At 44.5% G+C, this 20236-nt stretch overlaps 1 protein-coding gene, 1 non-coding gene and 1 pseudogene across 4 annotated transcripts; 1 reads left to right on the top strand and 2 right to left on the bottom strand.

Annotated features, from left to right (window-relative positions):
- The window catches only part of LOC615290 (guanylate cyclase 2G-like), a 58553-nt pseudogene extending 56148 nt beyond the window's left edge, over positions 1-2405 (top strand).
- TECTB (tectorin beta) lies at positions 185-19850 on the bottom strand. 3 transcript variants are annotated; one of them, XM_005225750.5, is made up of 11 exons: positions 19756-19850; positions 19475-19622; positions 18201-18391; positions 16712-16854; positions 16534-16606; positions 11068-11171; positions 10843-10926; positions 6521-6683; positions 4939-5011; positions 3520-3552; positions 185-1999 (listed from the first exon to the last, which is right to left on the bottom strand). In XM_005225750.5, the coding sequence occupies exons 2-11, from the start codon at positions 19548-19550 to the stop codon at positions 1950-1952; spliced, it is 990 nt and encodes a 329-aa protein (XP_005225807.1). In that variant the 5' UTR covers positions 19551-19622; positions 19756-19850; the 3' UTR covers positions 185-1949. The 3 variants fall into 3 exon arrangements, with proteins under 3 accessions (XP_005225807.1, XP_015316222.1, NP_001077202.1); XM_015460736.3 differs by lacking the exon at positions 4939-5011; NM_001083733.1 differs by lacking the exons at positions 3520-3552; positions 4939-5011; positions 6521-6683 and having other exon boundaries at positions 19756-19822.
- MIR6715 (microRNA mir-6715) lies at positions 4832-4889 on the bottom strand. Its single transcript, NR_162264.1, has one exon. It is a non-coding gene; the product is annotated as a microRNA mir-6715 (primary transcript).
- Positions 19851-20236: the final 386 nt, after the last annotated feature.

Below are 20236 nucleotides of genomic sequence, written 5' to 3'. Positions count from 1 at the left end.
ATGGCTGCACCTCCTTGCACAGAAAGCCAATATTGGAATTTTCGGAATGCAAATGTAGGATAAAATGATTGAACACCAGTGGGATATATGTGAATCTAAGAAGGTCTAGTTATAGAAACCTCTGAGTGGATTGAAGAATTGGCTATCAACATGATATATTAACACAGTAAGCTATAGTCATTGGTTATTTACTTTAAGAAGATGTTTTATTTATTCTGTAGCACCACAAAGAGATACAAGATCATTAAACATTATGATAAAACAAAGCAAAACTACCACAACATTGTTTTACTCTGACAGCCAAGGATTTGTGATTATGCCTGTGAGTATGCTATTAAAGAGTTTTTGATTAGAACCAATAAAATATATCTTCTGTCTTTTTGAAGTAAAGGCTAGCTACAAAAATTCTGAATTTATAGGAAGAAGAGATCCCAAATGGTTGGAGTACGAGCTTTGAGACCAGTTCGACTACATCAACTTATTTTAATGTAACCTATTGCTAAACACGCACTCTGGGTCTCCAGAGATTTTAGAATTAGCTTAATTTCTGAGTTCATTAACACCATTTAAAAGCACCATCAAACTACAGATCTTAAAACTTCTCAAATACATTAAATGCAGAGATACAAGCTGACAAGATTTCCAACAATAAGCCCAAATCTATACAAGACAAAGAACAGAATTTAAAGCTCAGGCTTTTCCAATGACATCCCAGCTGCTAGCCTCAAACTGGGGTCCTCAATATATTTTCTGGGATCTGCCGATTCTCTACCAGGACAACTTCTTTCCGTTTTTCTTTGTTTGACTGTATAAGTCATTCCTCTCAACGTTTTCTGGGTCACTGGAGTGGCAGTGCTCTCAGCATCAGACCCCACATGGTTTCACTGGCCGTTTGTTTTCATTTTCTTTGCATTTATGTTTCCGATGTTTTGTTGGTTCCCTTTGAACGATACAGGTTAGTGAGAGAAAAACAGATATGGGCTTGAATGTCACAGTCAAGGCTAAATGAGGTCAGACCACTCTCTGAATCAAGATTTCTTAGCAGAGTGAATAAAAATAGTGAGAGCTGTGGGCATCACAAGGCACAGCAGGATGGGATTGCCAAGCTGCAGAGAACCTGTCACGCTGGTCCCTCTGAGGCATGTTGCAAGCAGCAGTTTCGTTTAGGCAATGCTGTATTATCACGTGAAATTAATGCTAATGTTTTATTCCTTTTGCAGCTTGAGTCCTATTCAATTTGTCATTTTCTTCTCATCTTAGAAGTCTATATCAGCTATAAACATAGTGAGTGTCTACCTACATAATGTCTATACATATTTTAAAACTTTATAGTAAAAAAAAATTAGGTTAGCACTCATGGGGATTTCTCAAGAATCATTTTCCTTCATACTGTTCAGTTTGGAGCAAAATAAACGTTTCTGCTCTGATTACCACATCATCACTTGAAAGATTAGAACCCCTGCCTAGTGGCTCAACCCTGGTCCTTAGATAGGAATTGCACAGCCTTGATGACAAAGGCCCCTTGGGCAGACTTGGCTGTTCCGTGCATACTGTCCCCAGTGCTGACTTCGTGCTTATTCTCTACCGTCTCCTCAAAATGTTCAGCTGTGCTTGGTTGCTACTCTTTTCAAATCAGAATAACTTTCAAAGGAGTCCACTGCAGCCCCGACTTGAATCTGGGGAAAGGAGACTTCCCCACCAGCTGCAGGGGAGAGACAGCAGAACCTAAGAGCCACAGGAAGTCACAAGAGGAAGTGGGGCACCAAAGAAAAAACGATCACTGAAATTCGCAAAGATCACCGGAACACGTATTTGGCAAAGCGCTATTCTCTGCTCCCCAGTGATATGGTCTTCTGTTTGTTCTTTTTGGCAGCGCAATAAATGTGGTTTGTCATTGACAGAGGAGATGGTCTTGGTGGAGGAGCTGCATCTGCCTGCCCAGCTCTCCCTTATAACACAGCACAAACCCCCAGCATCACGATGAGGTGATAGAGGACATCTGTGGACCAGACAGGAAAGGAGACAGAAACAGTTCAACAAGGAGCAAGGAGAACTCAGGAAAAGAGTCAACATCAAAGAGTCCACTCAAGGGCATTGAGTGGGTTTTCATAAAACTCTGCATGTTGTATACATAGTCAGATTGTTTCATCCTCCAGGGTTTCCATAGCTCACCTTCATCAGTGCAAAGAACCCAACAGATAAGCTCAGGATATGGAACTCTGACAAATGGGAACCTGAACTTAAATAATATAGTGATGGTGCTTTTCACTGTATGGTGTTAGCTGTAGAACTTCCTTTAAGAATGACAATCCTGGTATCATAAAGAATTGATTTGTACGATTTCCTGTAATTATGAGAGCAAAGCCTAAATCTGTGAGTTTATGAATAAATAGAACTGGCTTGCCCATCTTCTCGCATAGCTACCTCCTTCCTCTAAGAGGCTTCTCGGGCTGCTGTCTAAATCACTATTCAGCTCCCACCCACCCCACTTCACACACATTAGGAAGGGCAGGAGCCCTGCTTGCTTTGTTCACTGTAATAGTCACACCACCTAGAGGAGTGCCTGGTACAGAGTCAATAATTATGGTTGATATTTACTGGATGTTTGCTGCATGCTGAGCATTGTTTAGGGCTCTTAGCTGTAATAGTTAAGCCACACAACAACTTCTGTGTATGAGATGGGCAATTATTAACCCAGCTTCAGAGAGGAAACTGGGGGATGCACGGGTGAGGTCATGGCTCAAGGTCACTCAGTTCATGACGGCAGGGTCACAGAAGGGACTAGAAATATTTGTTGAATGAACAGATCATTGAAAACTCAAGCTTTGCAAATGCAGAAACCCTCAGGAAACCACCTGGTGATGTCTGTGCTCAGACTTGGTGGGGATGGGGGTAGGGGTCCCGTTCTGCTTCATCCAACTTGCCCCCAGCTCCTCCCTCCCTTCCGAGCTCAGGGGCTGGTTGGAGAGAGACCACTACCTCCAGTCCCCCTCCACCTCATTCAGATGTGCTTTAAAGTATACCTTTTAATTCTTAAGGGACCAAAGGTAAGCTTCTTTTAAAACAAAAGAGGAATTTGCTGTATGGCTCAGGAAATTCAAACAGGAACTCTATCAACCTAGAGGGGCGGGCTGGGGAGGGAGATGGGAGGGAGGTTCAAAAGGGAGGGGATATATGTACACCTATGGCTGATTCATGTTGAGGTTTGACAGAAAACAGCAAAATTCTGTAAAGCAATTATCCTTCAATAAAAAATAAATTAAAAAAACACATGTGCATGCTAAGTCACTCCGGTCATGTCTGACTCTTTGCAACTCTACGGACTATTGCCTGCCAGGCTTCTCTGTCCAGGAAAGGTTACTGGAGTGGATTGCCGTGCCCTCCTCCAGGGAATCTTTCTGATCTGGGGATCGAACCCTGCATTGGCAGGTGGGTTCTCTACCACCAGCACCACCTGGGAAGCCCCTTTGAAACACACATCTGCCTGTTAAAAACATTGCATGGAGCTCTTTTCCTTACCTGAGAAGCTATAGAGACCAGAGGATCCCCTGCCTGTAGTGAGTAAAGAGAAAATGCAGAAGCTTTAAGAAAATATCACAGAGGGAGCAGCTGTGTTCCTAAAACACAAACCTGACTGATTTTCCCCTGATTAAACCAACCAACTCCCCACTGCCTTTAGGACAAAATTTCTAGCAGGCTTGACAAGGCTTCATCTCACCATACTCTTCTCAGCTCTCTCTAGCAGGGCTTGGTAAACTTTCCGGAAAGGGGAGGTGATAATAAATATTTTCAGCTTCACAGACCACATGGTCTCTATTGCAACCACTTGAGGTGGTTGAAAGCAGGTGGAGACAACCCCTAATTGAACCAGTGTGGCCATGTTCCAGTAAAACTTTCTGTAGAAACACCAAAATTTGAATTTCATATAATTTTTGAGTGTTATGAAATACTGTTTTGATTTTTTTCAACCACATAAAAAGGAAAAACCATCCTTAGCTTGCAGATCATACAAAATCAGGCAGTGACTGGGTTTGGGTTCCTGGCCAGAGTTTGGTGACTCCAGCCTTGCCGCAGGCTTGCCCACCCTTGATGTCACAGCCCCTTTGAGGGCCTGACTTCAAGACGACCCACAGAGGTCTTCCCTAAGCCTGCCTAGGTTGAGTTGCCCATCTATCCATTCCCATAGACGCTGCCTCCCCCACCACGATGAACAGTCACCTCCCTTTCCCTTAGCATTTAGCATCTCTCTCTTTGCTGGATGGTACATTCTAGAAGATGAGACCCATATGTGGCTCTTTATTTCTGAAACACCAGCACCAACCCAGGCTGAGCTCGCTCCTTTACTGGTTTGTTGAATTGCCCTGGATGCCCTGCTGCTGCTGCTGCTGCTGCTAAGTTGCTTCAGTTGTGTCTGACTCTGTGCGACCCATAGACGGCAGCCCACTAGGCTCCCCCATCCCTGGGATTCTCCAGGCAAGAACACTGGAGTGGGTTGCCATTTCCTTCTCCAATGCATGAAAGTGAGAAGTGAAAGTGAAGTCGCTCAGTCATGTCCGATCTTTGCGACCCCATGGACTGCAGCCCACCAGGCTCCTCTGTCCATGGGATTTTCCAGGCAAGAGTACTGGAGTGGGGTGCCATTGCCTTATCCCTGGATGCCCTAGTAGCTTTGTTTTCTATTATTATTGCCTGCACACCGTGTCTGGAAGTTCAGCACTTCCTAGTCCCTGCGGGGCATTGGAATTGCAGCCACAGGCCCAACTTTTTAGGGTAATTAACAAACTTCCCCACCGCCCCCAGGTGGGGAGACTTGTTGCGGGTAAAGGTTGTGTCTACAGGCACAACTGGTTTGGCAATTCAGTGAAAATGCTCAAACTGGCCGTGCCTGTGAACATAGCCCGACATGAAGGCAACCGTTTGGAAAACAGAGACGCTTACTACGGAGGGAGAGCTCCACCACCAGCACGCCCCCGGTCTGGTCCCGGAGGAGGCGTTTCCGCTTGTCACAAGTCTGGAGACCCAGCAGAAGCCAAGGGGAGAGGAGGGGAGGGCGGAGGTGGGATCAGAAACAAACACAGGAGAGAAAAGAGATTTTTTTTTTCTCAAAAGTCACAAACTTGATGGAGTCAAAATTCCCCAGACCTCAGATACTAGTTCCCTTATTCTTTTATAACCAAGAGAGAGATGTATCTCATCCCTTCTCTGACTTGACAAAAAGGAAGAACAAAAAGGAAGAAATCTTTCCATCATGAACTCTTCAAGCTGGAACAAATCCACATAGCGTGTGGGAACACTTTTGATGAGAAGTAAGACTTTTGCCCATAGTTACTCTTGTCAGAGTGGTCTGACATGTGGACACCTGCAAAATGTGTTCCAGTTCATTTTGTTTTTTAAAGGTAATACCAATTATCCTTCCAGGATTGTCCTTCCAGGAACAGTTAAATGTTTCTCTACTGCCTTCCCTTTATCTGTGTATAAGTGACTACTATCTGGCCAAATAGGGATCAATAGAAATAGAGATTATCATCTTATATCTGTTGGTTACTACAGGTGAGCAGGTACCCTCTTCAGAAACACTGTGTCCCTCCTCACCGAGTTCTCTGGTCCAAACAGATTGGAGGAGGTAACAGTTTGGAATTAAGCGCTTTGAGGTCTTTAAGGCAGTGGTTTCCAAACTGGAGCATGACTCAGAATTACCCGAAGAGCTTGCTAAAGCACAGATGGCTGGGCCCACCCAGAGTGTCTGGGGTAGGGGGCTGAGAATTTGTATCTTCACCTAACAAGTTCCCAAGTGATGCTGAAGCTGCATGGACCGCACTTTGGAACCACTGCCTTAAGGATCAGGTTCACACCAGGTCCCAATGGAAAACTGTCTCCCACCTGAATTCACTTTGCATGTTGATCTTGCAGCAACTTCTTGGGGGAGAAGCAGAAGGGAAACTGACCGCCCTGCATGAGCTACACTAAATGTGTCTGTGAAGCTGGGCCCTTTCTCTCAGGTGATCAGAACAACTATGATCTCATGTGGGAATTCCTACAGCATCTCTCTGGTCCCTCACAAGTCCCAGAGATGGACCCTCAGGCTGGTAAGTCAAGAACTCAAAATACCTTTGCCTTCCATCCAGAGCTTACTGCTATCACCTGGATTTTGAATTTCCCATATCCTTTTAACTTTTCCAAAGCATTTCCACGTCTGTTATTGCTTTCATTTTCTCTAACACTGCTCTCTGAAGAGAAGGGCCGCTATTACTCATCACCACTCTATCCTTAAAGATGGGAAAACCAGGCTCAGGGGTTAAGTGACATGGGCCAGACCATGTAGCTTGTTGGTGGCGGGGCAGAACCACTTGGGACATCTGCTCCCACCCTCAGCATCCTTTCCTCCAGAATGTCCTCAGCACACACCTACAGGGTCAAGTGATAATTTCCTAGCTTAAAAAAAAAATACAGCTTCTCAAATACTGCTCTCCCTCACCCCCAGGCTCAGGTAACACTCTTGTTCTGGGGAGGGGTGGCTCACCACGGGGCAGGAGAGCTTCTCACTGTCACAGATGAACGTCTCGCAGTGTAACCACACCTTGGATAGTTTGGGGATGTTCTGGAACCGGAAGGCATTGAATTGGAAGGTTGCCCTGTGGTCTTTCCCGTTCTCATGCACAAGGACGGTTTCATCCGTGGGGCAGCTGGAGCACACGGGGTGGAGGGAGGGAAGTGGGGGAGACAAGGTCACCTCGTGAACTCCAGCAAGAGTATCTGAGGCAAAGTCACGCATAGCCCCCTCTGGGCTGTTACACAGCACACTCTCCTTTTGAAGCACTTTGGGGGCACCTCACTTGTCTTCGTTTCTCTGGGGTCTCTGAGGAGCTATGAGATGGCTGTGGTCATCCCTAGTCTACAGACAGAGTACAGCCAGGGTGAAACAACTTTGAGAAGCCACACATCTGGTAAGTCATCACATCTCTGTCCCAAAGAAATGAAACCCCCAAGATAGTGTCCTTGGCGGACTGGAATGTGTCCAGACTCTCAGCATGTGTCCAAAATAGAGACAGTGGTGCTAGGAGCAGCATTTCCCAGTCTGCTGCCACAGCCACCTCTGCCCAGGTCACACCCAGCATATTGCTGTGTGTGTATTGTGAGGTTTTGCCACTGGGAATTTGAATTTATATTACTTAAGTTTTATGTCCATTCTATTATATATAATTACTTTGGTAAAAAAGTGATATTTTTAATATGCGCACAGAAAAAAATGGCTCGAGGGATACTACCTAAATAACCCTGGCTATTACGGACTTTTTTTTTTTTTTTTCCTAAATTCTCTGTAAGGAGAATGTGCTATTGGGAAGTTTCAAAATTCCAAAAGTATATTGCAGTAAAAGAAAAAAAATGATAACAGATGGACATGGGTTGAAACCCATAGTTCTCACCTGGGGGCCATTTGGCATGTGGTTGTCATGACTTGGGGGACTGGGGAATGCTCCTGGCGTCTAAAGGGTAGAGATCAGGGATGCTACAGAATGTCTTGGAGGGCACAGGACAGACCCCACAACAAAGACTGATCCAGCCCAAAGAGTCCATGGTGTTGAGATTGGGAAACCCTGGTTTAAGCACAGTAATTTTTCATTTGCCCAGCACATATGGATTCTCTACATAAGTGCCAGACATTCAACCAGGTGTTTGGAAGAGACACAGTGTTTCTTGGGAATATACAGAGGCCCACAGAGTGTGGGGACTTGCGTATAGGTGACGGTGAGCATCAGGATCTGTCCTCTGGAACAAAGGTCTGTGGGTTCAAAAGCTCAAGACCAGTGAACAGCCCTGCTTGGACCCCAAAGTTCATGCCTCTCCTGGCGTGTGCCTCTGACTCTACTGTCATTCCAACTCAAGACATACAACAGAGAGCAGAGCAACCACCCCAGGGAACCTTCATGGTGGACCCTCCCTTGCCCCCTCTATCAGAATCAGACATTAGGGCCAAATTAGAGGTAGGACAGAAGGGATGTTAACTCTGAGAGTCATTGAGTGAAATGAGGCCTGAACACTGCACCTTTTATCTGACCAAGGCTGGAAGCGGGGTTCTGTTGGTGGAGGCCTCTGAGCGGTGACAGAGCTTAGGGCATTTTCTGAGCTGTGAAACAAGACTCTTGAAGGATCATTCGGTCTTTAAACCTGAGATCCTCATACGAATTCAAGACTAAGTGCTTAAAATAGATCCTTGCTGCTGGAGTGTCCAAGGCCGGGTGTCAGCCAGTGGAAAACAACGTAAGCAGAGCTTTGTTGGCGGCAGGCAGGAGGTAAGCCATAGGCAGGCCTAGATGCCTTGGCACTTCCGACTGTGGCATTTGCCTGTCCGTGACAGGTAGCTCAGGATTGTAGAACGTCCAGAGGGAGGCTTTTACATCGTCACCACTGGAGTCTCCTTTCTCCACCTGAGGTCAAAATTCCTGACAACCTATTTATTGCAGTCTCTCCAGGCATTTTGAAAACTGGGCTTTCCTCCCAAAGGGCCTGATGTGAACCAAAAGCATGTGGAAGGTTATGGAGTGGACTTTCTAATTGTCCCCCCTTGGCACTGGTCTTTGTGTACGTATCTCCAACTTCAAGGGGCCATTTCAACTAGGCAGAGTTTGCAACTATATCGGGGCTGCTTTGATTTAGCAGCACTTAAATGCATATTCCCGGGGTTCACCCTGGGATCTCCTGAAGTTGTAGGTTTGCGATGTGTCTGCATGAGTAGCAGGCACCCGAAGGAAATCCTGTGCACACTAGAGTTCAAGGACCACTTGTAGAGACTACCCCAAAGTCACAAGCATCCCCTTTTCTGTATCACACATCTGCTAGGTGAGCAAGAGTATCAGAACTATCTGAGGAGATAATTCCATGATGTGTCAGAAGACTTTGCCCTTGGTTGGCTAGTGTTTGAGAGAGGTTCCCAATGCCTATTGATAATTTCAAGGTCCCTACAGGTCAATAATTTATTTTAGAGTCTCTCTGAAGTCATTGGATTTGTACCTACAACAACAAAACCTAAATGGCTCATTCAATAACATATGAATTAAGGAGCCAAACTGAGCTCTCATCCCTGCAGGAAGATAGGTGGCTTGCATGTGGCCCTTACTGACCTGTCCTACCTGGTGTTCTAGGGTGATGTGTGTGTGCGTGTGTGTGCATGTGCGCACGTGCACTCAGTCATGTTCTACTCTTTGCGACCCCATGGACTGTAGCCTGCCAGGCTCCTCTGTCCATAATGCTGCTCAGATCATCATCCCTTTACTATCTTAGACTTGTGGAATTTGAATCTGCTTGTTCCTCACTTTCCTCATCTATAAAATAGTGATTATTATACTACCTACTTTCTAGGAATTTTAATGATATTGAAAAAAGTATTTGTAAAATACCTATCTAGAGCAGTGTCTGGTATGTTGTAAGAGCTATATGAAGTGAAAGTCACTCAGTCGTGTTCAGCTCTTTGCAACCCCGTGGACTATACAGTCCATGGAATTCTCCAGGCCAGAATACTGGAGTGGGTAGCCTTTCCCTTCTCCAGCAGGTCTTCCCAATGCAGGGATCAAACCAAGGTCTCCAGTATTGCAGGTAGATGCTATACCAGCTGAGCCTCAAGGGAAGCCCAAGGGCTGTATGAGTGCTTCTTAAATAAATATAGATAAATATCCAAAGTGGCTTTATCTTTGATATCTCATCATCTTTGTCCCTGGCCCCTGTATTTTTGCTTAGCCCTGATGAGTTCCAGTGTAATTGTCTGCTTTCGTTTGGGGAATGGCCTCTTCTGAGTTTACTGTGTGTGGACAATGTGTAAACTTCTGAGTTTACTGTGTGTGGCCTCTCCTGAGTTTACATTGCGTGGACAATGCCTGCATCTCAAGTATACTCATCTACTCATCTAGTATACTCATCTACTAGCATACGCTAGTATACTCTTTTGCTTTCCAAAGTTACAATTCTAAGTGTTTCTAGACAACTGTCATCTCAGGGTCAGCATGTCATCACGAACTCAAGAAGAATCCAGATTCCCTTACCCAGAACCTCTCTTCCCTGGGAGCTTACAAACCATTCCTCATCTTCACAATCCACAGTCAACAGTAGAAAGCATTCTTTGTCACGTGATCTTCAGATGCTGTGCCCTGTCCTTCCCTCTACTATATCCGATCAGTTGCTCAATTTTTATTGCTTCTCCCCCTTGGATGGCGTTGGATGACCTTCTTTTCATTCACTTAGCTACAATGGTCTTTATACCTCTTGTGTACTGTTTCTAAACCATCTATGTGTGATTTCTAGAATCACTTTTCTATGCTGTAATTCCAATACTTTAGTCCTCTACTCCAAATTTTAAGAATTACCCATGGAATTATTAGTAAATAAAAACAGTGATATTAAAATTGATTGGATACCAACCAGGTACTATATGCTAAACTTTTTACATGGACATCTAATTTAGTCCTCATCTGGGTTCTGACGTCAGATGGACTGGATTTGAACCCAATGTGCCCATTTCCCCATAAATACGCACATACACTAATTATGTGACATTACTTAACCTCTCCTATGCCTCAGTTTCCTCATCTGGAAAGAGGAGATGATAGTAATCATACTCACTTGTCAGGGAAGTGAGTTAGTACATGATAAAGCTCTCGGGATAGTATCTGGTACCTAGAAAGCACTATGTAAGCTTTTCCTGGTATCATTACTCAGTTTGGAAACACAGAGGAAGTCACTAACGTGGCCCCAACAGGCTCCATCTCTTCCTCCCAAGCCGTCCTGAGCCAGAGTCACCCTGGATCACCTGGTCCCACCACTCAGGCTTGTGATCCAGAGAACGGTACCTACCCCTTGTTGATCAGCTGCCACTGCAAAGGATACATGAAGTCAGCCGAGGGTGTGGCCCAACAGCTGTTCAAAACCACTTTAAACCTGAAAATGAAACAAAACACATCTCACTTTAAGCCTGAGAATTATATGCCTAGAAACGCTGGGTGATTAAAAAGCCTCTGGTCTGGTCTTTTTTTGTCATCTTTGTATTTACAAATACAGACAATAAGAACACACACTTACCTAATGCTTAACCCTTTGGCTTCTACTCCTGCAAACAGATCTGAACCGATTTCGGATGTCTCCAGGATAAAAGGCGCTTCTTTCTTAATGGAGAACTTGGCATTCTTTGGAAGGAAATTGACACTGGGCATTATGATCTGTCAGGATGAGCAGTTTGGTCTGACAGGAGTAGATACATCAGGACGGGGTTGGGGGTGGGGATCAACCCAAAGACACAGGCTCGGGAGGCCACAGTGAGACCCTCGGAGGCCAGAGAAGTGGTACCTCCTAGGATCCTGGTGCCATCTTAGCATGGATGAGGACATCATATAACTGGGTTTGCTGGTTACAGTGAGACAGGTACTGTATGTTGCATCCATGCCGATGAGGAGCAAGACTTGCTTGATGGAAAAAGAGTGGAATCCAGCAATGCTGGATTTCCTTGAGCAGATTCCAGCTTGGATTGGAACGTTTTTACTTTTGATTCCCAAGTCAGTTAACAATAACAACAGAGACAACTTTCTGATCACCTACTACGTGTCAGGAAACGCTCTCTATGTTGAGAGACTAAGTCAGGCCGTCCTGTCTGTCGAGATTTATCAGTGAACAAGAAGAGAGCTCTGTCTCCAGCCACCTGACGTTCTAGCAAGGGAGTTGGACAGCAGGCAGTAGGTTAAGTGAATTATATGGTTAGGATAGACTATAGTATTTGATATAGAAAAACTATGGAAAAAAAGTGTAGAGCAGGGTAAGGTGGATTGGGAGTACAAGGAGGGGACAGGTTTTAATTTGAAATACAGTGGTTGGGAGGCTTCCTTGAGGAAGTGACATTTGAATCAAGACTGGAGGGAGGAGATGCCAGGCAGGCATCAGGCCATGCAGGAAAAGGCCCTAGGGGGAGAGAGTGGCAAGCAGGACAGCAGGGTGGCCAGTCTGCTGGAACGCTAGTGAATAAAGGGGAGGTGGGGAGAGGCAGGGAGTGAGGAGGGCAGGAGAGGAAGTTAGACTGTAGGGGTGGATTCAGGAGACTATGGCTTCAATTCAAGGACAGCTGGGACTCATTGCCGTGATTCAAGTACAGGGGAATCAAGACAAGGATCCTGGATTAATCCTAGTTCCCATCACTAACTTGGGACACACCACGCAAGCCAGACTTTTGATCCTTAGCATTCCCATCTGCAAAATGGGAATACCTTTTGCCTTCGTCTGCCTTGCAGAAATGTTTCTATGATGCTGGCTATATGCAATAGGAGCATAAAGCTTAGACCAGGATACTAATGATTTCATGAACTTAGAGATTTACAGAACTGCAATGGGTAAACAATGACAGCAAGGACATCTAGATAAAATAGACCTTAACACCCTAAGGGTCAAATTTAGGGAACTGACAAGAGGGTTCAGAATCATCTTCTAGGGTCTCTTACATTATCTTATCAATCACAGGTCCAGCCAGGGCCTCCTAACTTGGTCACCCAGAAGTCAATTTTTTTCTTTCCCTTCTCTCAGCCCCCGGCACCATTTAAATGGTTGTAATGATTAAACAATAACATTCTTAAATATAAGTGATCAGCTTAATGTGCAAGTTGAAGTGGCAGAGGATAGTAGCTTCTAATGTTCCTTATTATTTTCTGAGATTTATTTTATTTCAAGGGACAGTTTCCAAATGTAGGATCTACCTGAGGATGATAATACCATCACCAATGTAGCCGGAGGTACTTTTCCTGGCCCCCATCTCCTAGGAACCAGGAATTGGAATACTGGAATGCCTCCACTTGCAGAGGAACCCTCCTGATTGTTACAAAGTGTCAAACACAATCTTTACCCTTAATTCAATTTCTGAGAAGAAACACCTTTGATGGTCAGTTTCTTGACTTCTCACCTGACAGAAGGCAATGCTCAATGTGCCCCCACTTTATTGATAACACGAAAATTAGGGACCTATGTCCAGAGAACGTCACCCTTTAATACCCAGGCAATTTGTTTTGGCAAATTCTGGGCTCCACCTTTTAGTAGGAGCATTAACCCAGGGGATCATACTCAGAGAAGAGTGAATAAGATGATGAATGGACCACCAAGAGCGGGATGATATTTCGTTTGGGAAAGACAGGCTCAAGCTAGTTGAAGGACCTTCAGCAGTATCATTTCAGAGGAGAGAATTGGGACCAATGGGCCAGAGTTCAGGACGCCAGATTTCACATGTTGACCTAAAATGGGAAGGCCCAATTTGTCATCGTCCTTGGAAGAGATAGGGAGTTCATCCCCCAGCAGTCTTGCAGAGGGTTTGGGGCATTAGAAGGAAGGTCTACATTAATCACTTCTGAGGTTTGTTCTGACTCTGGAAGTCTATGATTTTGGTTTCTATTTCTTACATTTGTTCCATCCCAACTTTGTCATTTGTTTCTGTCTAACTAAAAGCAACAGCCTATACCATTTTGATTGAATAAAAGTCAACCTAATCCCACTCTGACATTGACGTTAACAATGCTAGAGCTGGGAGCTCTCAGTTTCCAGTTTGAATGAGGTCTGGAGACTTCTCTGGTGATCCAGTGGCTGGGACTCTGATTATCCAATGCAGGGAGCCTGGGTTCAATCCCTGGTCAGGGAACTACATGCTACAACTAAGACTAGACATAGCCAAATAGATAGATATTTTAAAAATGAGGCCAAAGTTTACAACTATGAGAATGACTACTTCCTCGGACACTTACTTGTGCCAGGAACTGTGCAAAGTGTTTTATAAGGATTATTTCATTTAACCCTTATAACCTCTTGGGTAAGTGCTGTTATTATCCCCATTGAACAAATTCGTAGGTGGAGACAAAGAGGAGTTAACTAACTTGCCCAAGGTCATACTACAGTAACTAGGGGACCAAGCTTCCAACCTGTGGTCTGATGTCAAGGCCTATTTTCTTAACCTCAACGTTAGGCTACTTCTGCAAGTTGACTGCCTTCCTTTATTTGGAATTGAGACTCAAAAAAACTTTTCACCAAGAATACCAACTACAGAACCACTCACAGTAACAAGTAGAAGAAATGGAGAGAGAGGAGAGGAAGCAGGCTGAGCAGAACTGGTGGTTTTGGAGCCCAGCGTTTGGAGCTCTTGGAATCCTGGGCAATTAGCAGTGCTCGATTCCACTGCCCCAGGCAGGGTACTGCTCTGTCTCTGCTAATTTGATGGAAATTTATGCAGGGAGCAGTTGTTGCTTCAAAAGCACACAAGAATGCTCTGAAAGTGGAAGAAGGGAGGAGAAGAAAAATACCAACCACATGGGTAAGGCACAGGAAACCGAGCCCATTGTGGGAATGTTAATCAGCACCAAAATCTCGATTGTAACCTCAGAGCCCCCTCGATGCCAAGGTTCATTTGTCCTGTAAGGGTTGTGTTGGGCCCTAGGGAAGGCCTTAGCAAGAGCTCATTTCTAGCAGTTCAAGGAAGCAGTCTGTCTAGCCCAGAGGATGGCCTGGTGATGCTGAGAACATGCTTCCTGATTTTTGTTTTTTCTTTAAAAAGATCTAAGGTTTGATATTCATGTCTGAAACTTCGCTCCACATAACTGATGGTGAATGATGCATTTACACAATCATGGTGCCTCTCCATTTCCACCTGTCGTAAAATCTTCATGGGGTCATATCTACAGTTTTATCTGGTTAAAGCAACAATCCTATACTTTCGGACAGGGACTCAGTAGTTAAGATAACCCATCATCAACATGTCCCCTGGGTCTGTTGTCATGTGTAAAGCTTATTTTCCTTCCTAGAGAACCCTCCTCAGTTACTTCAGTGGTTTTGCCATTCTTTCATCACCCTGGTGATCCACATTGCATCAAGCCCCTGCCAGTATAGGTCAAGGGTTGTATGGGATTCCTTTTCTCAGGACTTAATCACTAGTGGTGTGTAGCCTGGGGCAGATCTAGGTTTTGTGGGACCTTGAAGCTTATTTAGAGAGCCCTCTTGAAAGAAAAGAATTAAAACTTTGAATACAAAATTAGACACAGGGCCTTGAAAAGGGCCTGTGCATGTCAGATTGGAGGAGAAGGGGATGACAGAGCATGAGATGGTTGGATGGCATCACCAACTCAATGGACATGAGTTTGAGCAAACTCCTGGCAATGGTGAAGGACAGGGAAACCTGGCGTGTTGCGGTCCATGGGGTCACAAAGAATCAGACATGACTGTGCAACTGAATAACAACAAAGAATGTTGGGGGTCATGACACTTACGCTTCATTCCCCGCATAGGAAGTTTGCCCTGGAGACCAGTGTTAGAAGACCTTATTCGAGACTGGGAACTGCTCTAGACCACAAGTGGGGTCTTGAGCAGATCATTTTCTCATTGGGTTTTAGATCCTTTTCTGTAAAGTAAACTAGGTTATTCTAGGATCCCTTCTACGTCTCACCTTCTAAGTTCAGCAGATTAATAGCTTCCAGAGAACTGGCAACTGGGCTCCCCTTGTGGCTCAGTTGGTAAAGAATCCTCCTGCAATGCAGGAGACCTGGGTTCAATCCCTGGGTTGGGAAGATCCCCTGGAGAAGGGAAAGGCTACCCACTCCAGTACTCTGGTCTGAAGAATTCCATGAACCACAGTCCATGGGGTTGCAAAGAGTCGGACATGACTGAGTGACTTTCAGTTTCAGGGAACTGGTAAAGTGAGTTCCAAGAGTTCAGTCAGTGGAGCTCCAGGTAAGATAATTGTTTCCTTTATGAAATGAATAGGTTGCACTTGATGGCCTTTAAGGCTATCTTCCAGTTCTAATCTTTTACGTAAAGATTTCTATTTCTGATTTCTGCCTGTGGTTTCCTTTAGCCAGCTGGGCTATTGCCTCCTCACTGGAAGCTGCGGATCTAAAAGACAAAGCACCTCTGTAAAAGGAGGGCAGCTGGGCTAATGGCCATTGCATAGGTGGTTTCTCTGGAGTGCTTTATTCTGAGTGCCTTTAGCTTCAGTGTCAACACAGGCAGTATGCTGAAATTAGACAAAGAGGAGACCCACAAAGCAAAGGGCTTTGGAGACCAAAGACCCAGGGAGCAGCAGCCACCCTAACCTTTCCCCTTAGCGCTGTCCAGGTAGGAAGCTCACTACGCTGTGCCCGAGGTTTTAACAAGAGTTGGATGCTGAATTTAAATCTCTAGAGTGGGTTGTAGTGGAAACTAATCTTGGTTAGGAATTAGACTGTGGCTGTCTTTACCACCTACTGACCTTTGGTAACTCACAAGATTTGTCTTGTCTTGATTTTCTCATCTGTGAAATGGGAAGATTAACCTTATTTCTCTGTGACACCTTTTCTTTCTTCCATCCAATCTATAAGTCTGAATGTCTGTTGCATCCAGTCTTCAAAGAGGCTTAACACTAGACCAAAGCTTATGATTCAACACCAATTCAAGAATGGGCTTTCATATACAGCTTAGAGGAGAACAAACGCTGTGGAAACATCCCATCATCTCCTGTAAAGGCCACGGGGCAGCAGTGGGGACCTGGAGACCACTTACAGTATAGAAGTTGAGAGACAATTGGCTTTCAAATGTGCCCATGCTCCCGTTCTTCACATGAACAGTGGCCACTCTGAAAAGGGGAGAGAATTTTGCATAAGGACTGAAACACGCCTGGTTGACGGGGACTGCAGAGCACGCGCAAGGCAGCCAGCCCTCCTCTCGTAGAGCAGCTTACCTCTGGTCAAAGGCAGCCTGGTCCACCAGGTAGGTGGAGTGATAGGTGCAGGAAAAGGAGTAGTTCACGGGCTGGTTCTTGACGATCACGGTGCTGTCGTTGGAGACGATGTGACTGTAGAAGTGGTAGATGGGGGGCTTATACTGGAGAAAGGAAGCAGGCAGTTAGGGTAGCCCTTTACCCCCATCATGTGAGTGAAAGTTCTTGGAAAAATGATGGACGATGGCTCAGAAGAAAGTCCATGGGGAGACATAGATGTTTGCCATTGATAGAACACCCATTCTTGTTTGTAGGTGAGCTGATCATTTTTGTAAAGAGTTCCTAAGTCTATTCAAGATTGTTTATAATAATCTAAGTTGAATGTGGTACACTTAAAATAAAAATCCATATACCTATCAGGCTTCTGACCAAACAACTGGTTCAAGAATCTCTTATCTGCCAACATCAACTTTTTATTTATTTCCCCTGCCCAAGTAATCTTATGTGACACCTTCACCTATCTCCCAGCTCTAGAACGTTACTGCCTAGTTCTTGGTCTTTCCTTCTTCCAATCATAAGTGCTAATCCTGAGATTCTTTCGTCTGACTTCTTAGACTTTAAAATCACCGAATATTAGTTAAAGGGGATCTCCAATACTCACTTGAGAAGTGATCTGCCTGAGACCACACAGATGATTTCTAGCTCATTTTACCAGGATATTAAAAAACGAGATGTTTTTGTTAATCATGACCATGATTCTTCCCACTAGATCACTGAATCACTGAATCACTGTGGGGCTTTTAGGAAGTGAATGTGGCCCCAGGATCTGAGACCTAGTAGATGTATCCTCTCCTACAGTCAAGGCAGTAGGGATCCTAGACCTAGCCTTTCTTCATGATTGTATCACTACTGGTTGTGGCCTTGAACTGTGACTGGGAAGTCTCCAATTTCTCCTCCATTCTATAAGGACACTTGATAGGAGGTATGGTTCCTTTTCATTCTGATGACCTATCCTAGGTGCTTCACAAGACCCGATTATGGGCTGTGTTATACTTTGGTCTCTCCTTTAAGATGCCTGCGAAATGCAGTTTGCTACCACTTCAAAATCTAGAGTAGAAGATGGCCCACCTATCCAGCCCAGAAAGAGTGGCAGTGATGAGCACATAGTCAGAGCTCCAAGTGACACGGAAGTGGGAAATGCATCGAGTTGGCTGTAAGATGTTACAGAAAACCCTGAATGAACTTTTTGGCTAAACCAATAGTTTGTTCTGCTCACAGAGGTGGTCTAGCTGCTCAGGCAAAGAATTAGAAGAATAAAATTTAAATTCCCAGAGTCACCTAAACTAGGCAGAAGAGAAGAATTTAAATAACACTCACATCTCAGGAAATTTGGGGGTCAGGACTGACTCTTAATAGGACAGTGGTGAATTTTGAATCCTTTGAAGGATGGACCGCAGACGGGCCTACTTTCCTCCTGTTAGCAGCTCTTCCCTGTGTAGTTTGGACTTACCTCAGACTGGGTTCCACAATAGGACTTGTTTTTAGGTGACAAATCTGGGATTACGAATTGGTAGTAGCCTGCTTCATGGACCCCATTGTAACATAGCCCTCCAAGTGCCAGCTGGTGCACTTCCCATCCATAGGGGCACTCGGGGATTTTAGTGATGATTGTTTTGGGATAGCAAAACACGAGAATGACATCTGGAAAGATGAGAGACAAAGTTTCAAATTGGATCTGGTAATCATATTAATCTACATATGGTGGCTCCTATTACAGCTGAGCATGTAATGCAGTTGGTTAAAAATATTTTCCCCACTATTCTTCATGAGCTGTGATGAAAGTTCCCCCCAACATCAGTCACTAAAGTTTCCCATTTATAGGTTTTGCAACCTCTGTGTAAAATCTGCACTATTCTTAACATGTATTCAAAACTAGTCCACGTTTAAACTCGAACATATTTTAAGGAATGTATTTTTGAAACCAGATTGAATGAATTGGAAATACATATATATTTCAATCTGGTTTCATAAATATGTATATACATATTTTTTAATCCCACGAAATGAGCACATTAAAGTTAAAATGTCAATTTATGCATAATGCTATATAATAGTAATTTATGGCACAGCACAGAAAATCAGTAATCAAATGGACAATAGGAAAAAAAAGGTGAAGATTTTATCTCTATTTATCCATCTATTTAGCACCCTCAATGTGAGAGACATGGGTTCGATCTCTGGGTTGGAAAGATCCCCTGGAGAAGGGAATGGCTACTCAATAGAATTTTATTGCCTGGAGAATTCCATGGGCAGAGGAGCCTACAGTTCATGGGGTCTCAAAGAGTTGGACACGACTAAGCACCTAACAGTTTCACAATTTTAAAAAGTGTAAGTTTATCCAATATGTTGGTACTTTCTGCAGGAAAAATCGAATGGACATTGAGGTCCTTAAGTGCTTCTGTGTGTGTTTGTCACTCAGTCATGTCTGAACCTTTGCCACCCCATGGACTGTAGCCCATCAGGCTCCTCCATCCATGGGATTCTCCAGGAAAGAATCCTGGAGTGGGGTGCCATTCCATTCTCCAGTGGATCTTCCTGACCCAGGGATCAAATCCAGGTCTCCCGAAATACAGGCAGACTCTTTACCATCTGAGTCATTAGAGAAGACTATGTGGCTACATAACAGCATTTTCCCAACAATATAAGTACAGAGCTTTGAGCTCTGGGAAGATACGCATCAGGAAACAGTCCTTTCCAGGAAAATGGGGTAGTACCAGAGCATACCTGCTTTATTTGGAGTGCAAGATCTTGCAGAGGCTTCTGCGAAGACAGCCAACAGGACAAAGGCCCTCATCACCATTGCTTTTGCCAGGTGGCCAAATCAAGCTGGCCAAACGTTCACAGTCTTGCCAGGGCCTGAGCCTTGATCATTCTAGGTCAGAGATATATGCAAGAAATTAAAATCAAGGGTGAGAACAAAAGCAGCACAATCCTAGGATACTGGTCCTGTCTCCCATTTCTAATGGCTCCTCATCTGGGCTGGGAGGCAAACGTGAGACTCATACCGCAGAGAGCGTCAATTTCACACGCTGCTGCTCGTGTTCCCAACTGTTTCATTCTCCCAGACTGGAGGCTGCCTCTCAGGTGTTCCTCAAGCCTCTGTTCCCAGTCCTAGCTGGACTTTATATAGCCTGAGTGTGTAAAAGAAACCTACTCCAGATAAATCACAATGAGCACGCATTATCCACTGTGGGGGGAAATAAAAGGCAATCTTGCACAATAATCCGATGGGAAGCTCAGTTACGGCCACTTGAGGCTACTTTCTTTTGCTTCACAAGAGTTGGAGAAACTTTTTTTAAAAACTAGTTTTTAAACCAGGAGTGAAATAAAAAGTTGAATTTTTTTCCTCCTCATCATAAAATAACTGTGATCAGAGGCAAACTATTTTGTGCACGGTTCCAGGTTGCAGTTTTTTTTTTTTTTTTACCTCTTGTTTTCTTAGGTTTATTTCTTGCTTTCTTATTTTTTATGCGTAGGTGATCTAAA

Source organism: Bos taurus, chromosome 26, assembly GCF_002263795.3.
Source record: "Bos taurus isolate L1 Dominette 01449 registration number 42190680 breed Hereford chromosome 26, ARS-UCD2.0, whole genome shotgun sequence".
NCBI classification, from domain to species: Eukaryota; Metazoa; Chordata; class Mammalia; order Artiodactyla; family Bovidae; genus Bos; species Bos taurus.
Note: the sequence above shows the minus strand (reverse complement) of the source record. Positions and strands in the feature narration are given on the sequence as shown.